This window comes from Carcharodon carcharias, chromosome 15 (assembly GCF_017639515.1).
Source record: "Carcharodon carcharias isolate sCarCar2 chromosome 15, sCarCar2.pri, whole genome shotgun sequence".
NCBI classification, from domain to species: Eukaryota; Metazoa; Chordata; class Chondrichthyes; order Lamniformes; family Lamnidae; genus Carcharodon; species Carcharodon carcharias.
This window is the reverse complement of record NC_054481.1, coordinates 24,553,959-24,556,634: the sequence shown is the minus strand read 5'-3', so window position 1 is coordinate 24,556,634 and position 2,676 is coordinate 24,553,959. Positions and strand designations below refer to the sequence as shown.

General features: G+C 48.0%; 1 protein-coding gene across 1 annotated transcript; it reads left to right on the top strand.

Moving 5' to 3' along the window:
- The first annotated feature begins 727 nt into the window (after positions 1-727).
- On the top strand, positions 728-2,441 carry foxl3 (forkhead box L3). The gene is made up of 4 exons (XM_041207458.1): positions 728-834; positions 972-1,140; positions 1,645-1,844; positions 1,932-2,441. Exons 1-4 carry the CDS (start codon positions 728-730, stop codon positions 2,116-2,118), a joined length of 663 nt encoding a protein of 220 aa, XP_041063392.1. The 3' UTR covers positions 2,119-2,441.
- Positions 2,442-2,676: the final 235 nt, after the last annotated feature.

Sequence of the window (2,676 nt, the reverse complement as noted above, 5' to 3'; positions counted from 1 at the left end):
TATCTACCGGCGTTTAGTTTAATTCTTCATATAGATCAAAGCCCACACAAGCAGCAATGTTGCCCTCCGGCTGTTTCCCTTTTAAGTTTCCCTATTTGTCAGGAATCACTGAAATTCTCTGTTCCGCGGCTTTGAACGCAAGACCCTGGTTTAGTCACGGAAATACAATTTATGTCTATTATCTTGCACTGCAGATTGCATCAGGGCCCGCTCGTAGTACTGGCTGGGGCTGACTGCTGCAAGGAGGACAGCATTTGGGTGTAAATACACATTTGCTAAATGAGCGGAGTCTTTGCTTTTCAAAAAGACACACACAAAAAAAAACAACTAAATTACCACGTTGCATTCTAATATCAGGCGCAGTTAGTTCTTGTTTTGTGTTGTGGAGATATTATGGTATCACTTTAGACCACCCACACGGAGCCCCGTTACTGGTTGAACACACTGAGTTCAAAGGTTCACGCTAGAATTAACCAATTTAATCAGTTATTACCAGTCTTATAGTCAGATTAACTAGCAGATAGTGAAGGAGTCTCCCCATAGACCTCTGTCTGAATACCTCGGAGCGATTAAAACCCATTTTCCCATTGATCAGCATAGGAACCGCTAGAGAACCAGTTCCTGGGAGGAGTCGTTTCTACCATCCCGGAGTGTGTGTGTGTGTGTGTGTGTGTCACTTTGGCCATTATCTTTGCTCCGTTTGTTAAGGAGCTCCCATAGTTTGGCAATGTTTGATAACTCGCAATATCCTTACAACTGCTTTAATTACGATGGGGATGACTACCCGCCTTGTAGTTCTGACGAAGAGAAGAAGATGTCTAGACCTGCCTACAGGTAAAGCATTTGTGTTTAGAAGTAATGAGCCTGGCTGCATTGAGAGAGATGGATGGGGTGTGGGGTGGGGGTGGCTGGCAAATATTAGAGAAAAGTTCATTCGAAGGAATTGCCCGCTTTATGTGTTGTCTTTCCAGTTACATCGCTCTAATTGCAATGGCTATCCAACAGAGCCCAGGAAACAGAGTCACCCTGTCCGGCATCTATGACTTTATCATCACCAAATTCCCTTACTACAGAGCGAACCAGAGAGCCTGGCAGAACTCCATCCGGCATAACCTCTCCCTGAACAGCTGCTTTGTCAAGGTGAGCTCTCCCTTGTTGTCTCGCGTCGAGAAAGTGGTTCTAAAAGTTATTTGAGTGCTGGGGATATTGGGGAAGGAGTTGGAACCGATGGGGTTTACCGGACTGGCAGCTGAACCAGATCTGACTTGGTTCCCATTTTCAATTTCAGCGACATGACTTTTCGAGTTCTCTTGTAAACCTGTCCCGATTTGTCCCAATGCATGATGGTGAGATTATTGCCAATCCTGGAATGTTTCGCTTTAACCCGGAATTCTGAATCTCCCAAACCCACACTTCAACAGTCCAGGATTCCCTTTTGAATCCAACTTCGTTCCCAAATCGGGTCATTCTTTCAGTGAGTGGGTTTTGTACAGTCAGATGTATTGCTCCTGACTTTGATTCATGCTGCAGAATCTGGGCTGGATAAACCTTACCCTCAGTTTAAACTAAATTCTTCATAAAGAGACTCCAGGCTGCTCATTTCTGTTGGATAATGAAACTTTCCTTGCATTTCAATGAACCCAGGTTCCAAGGTCAGGAGGCAACGAGAGGGGCAAAGGTAACTTCTGGACCTTCGCTTCAGGTTGCGAGTCGATGTTGGACCTGTTTGAAAACGGGAATTATCGGCGAAGGAGGAGGAGGCGGAGTGTGAAACGGCTCCCGAAGTATCACTCCAACAGAAACGAAGAGCCCCAGTCCCCTGAGTCGGGAGCAGTGGACAATCTGTTACAAAATGCCTCCTACCATGGCGAGAGGGCGGCTGGTCCCAAGACTGGGCAGCTGCCGTCCGAAATATTCTTTGGGAACGAAAGTCCCAGCGGACGGCCGCAGGACACCAGCCCTCTACACAAAGCCGAGTCAGAAATCAAATTCAGCATCGATTACATTCTGTCCGCCCCGGACCCCTCACCTGGGCTTCGACCCCAGCACAACTCACAAAGTAACAGACTGCTGCTCCTGGATCACCAACAAGTCCCCCTACAATTCTGGACAAAGTGAACCCATTTTTACTAATCAGTACATGTCTGCCCGGCTCTGAAGAGAAACCACCCCAAGTCAAGACGTACATGAACCCTTCGATGTCCAGCATCAGTTGTACTGTGAACCATTATGTGTAAATCTGTTCCTCTGTTCGGCCGGGGACTTCAAACCCCTTTCTGACTCCAGCGAGCCTTAAAATTCCAATCTCTGACCCAGGGCCTGGTTTAAAAAAGCACGCAGAAGGCCAACTCCACAATGGACATTCCCCGCCCCGCTCAGCAGCGAGTGCTGCCTGATTTTTGTGATGGTGATGAGTTTGTAAACCACCTTCTGTTTCATCGGCTTGAGAGTATTGAGTTAAGGGGGGGGGGGGGGGGGGGGGGGGGGGGAGGGGTGGGGGGTGGGGGGGGTGCAGAGGGGAAAGGATGTGCCCCTTCACATTTACAGCATCCCACTTTGTGATGAGAAGCACCGATGTATGAAGGGAATAAAAGATGAGCACTAAAGACAGCCTAACCGGGAACCGGGTTTCAATCTTTTATTGAAGTGACAGACAACACCGGGTCACCCTCACCA

Bases quoted from the DNA above. Each gene is read 5' to 3' on its own strand.
- foxl3 (XM_041207458.1), top strand. From the start codon at position 728: ATGTTTGATAACTCGCAATATCCTTACAACTGCTTTAATTACGATGGG. The intron at 835-971 runs GTAAAGCATTTG...TTGTCTTTCCAG, and splicing joins ATGTCTAGACCTGCCTACAG to TTACATCGCTCTAATTGCAA. The intron at 1,845-1,931 runs GTTACAAAATGC...TGGGAACGAAAG, and splicing joins TCGGGAGCAGTGGACAATCT to TCCCAGCGGACGGCCGCAGG.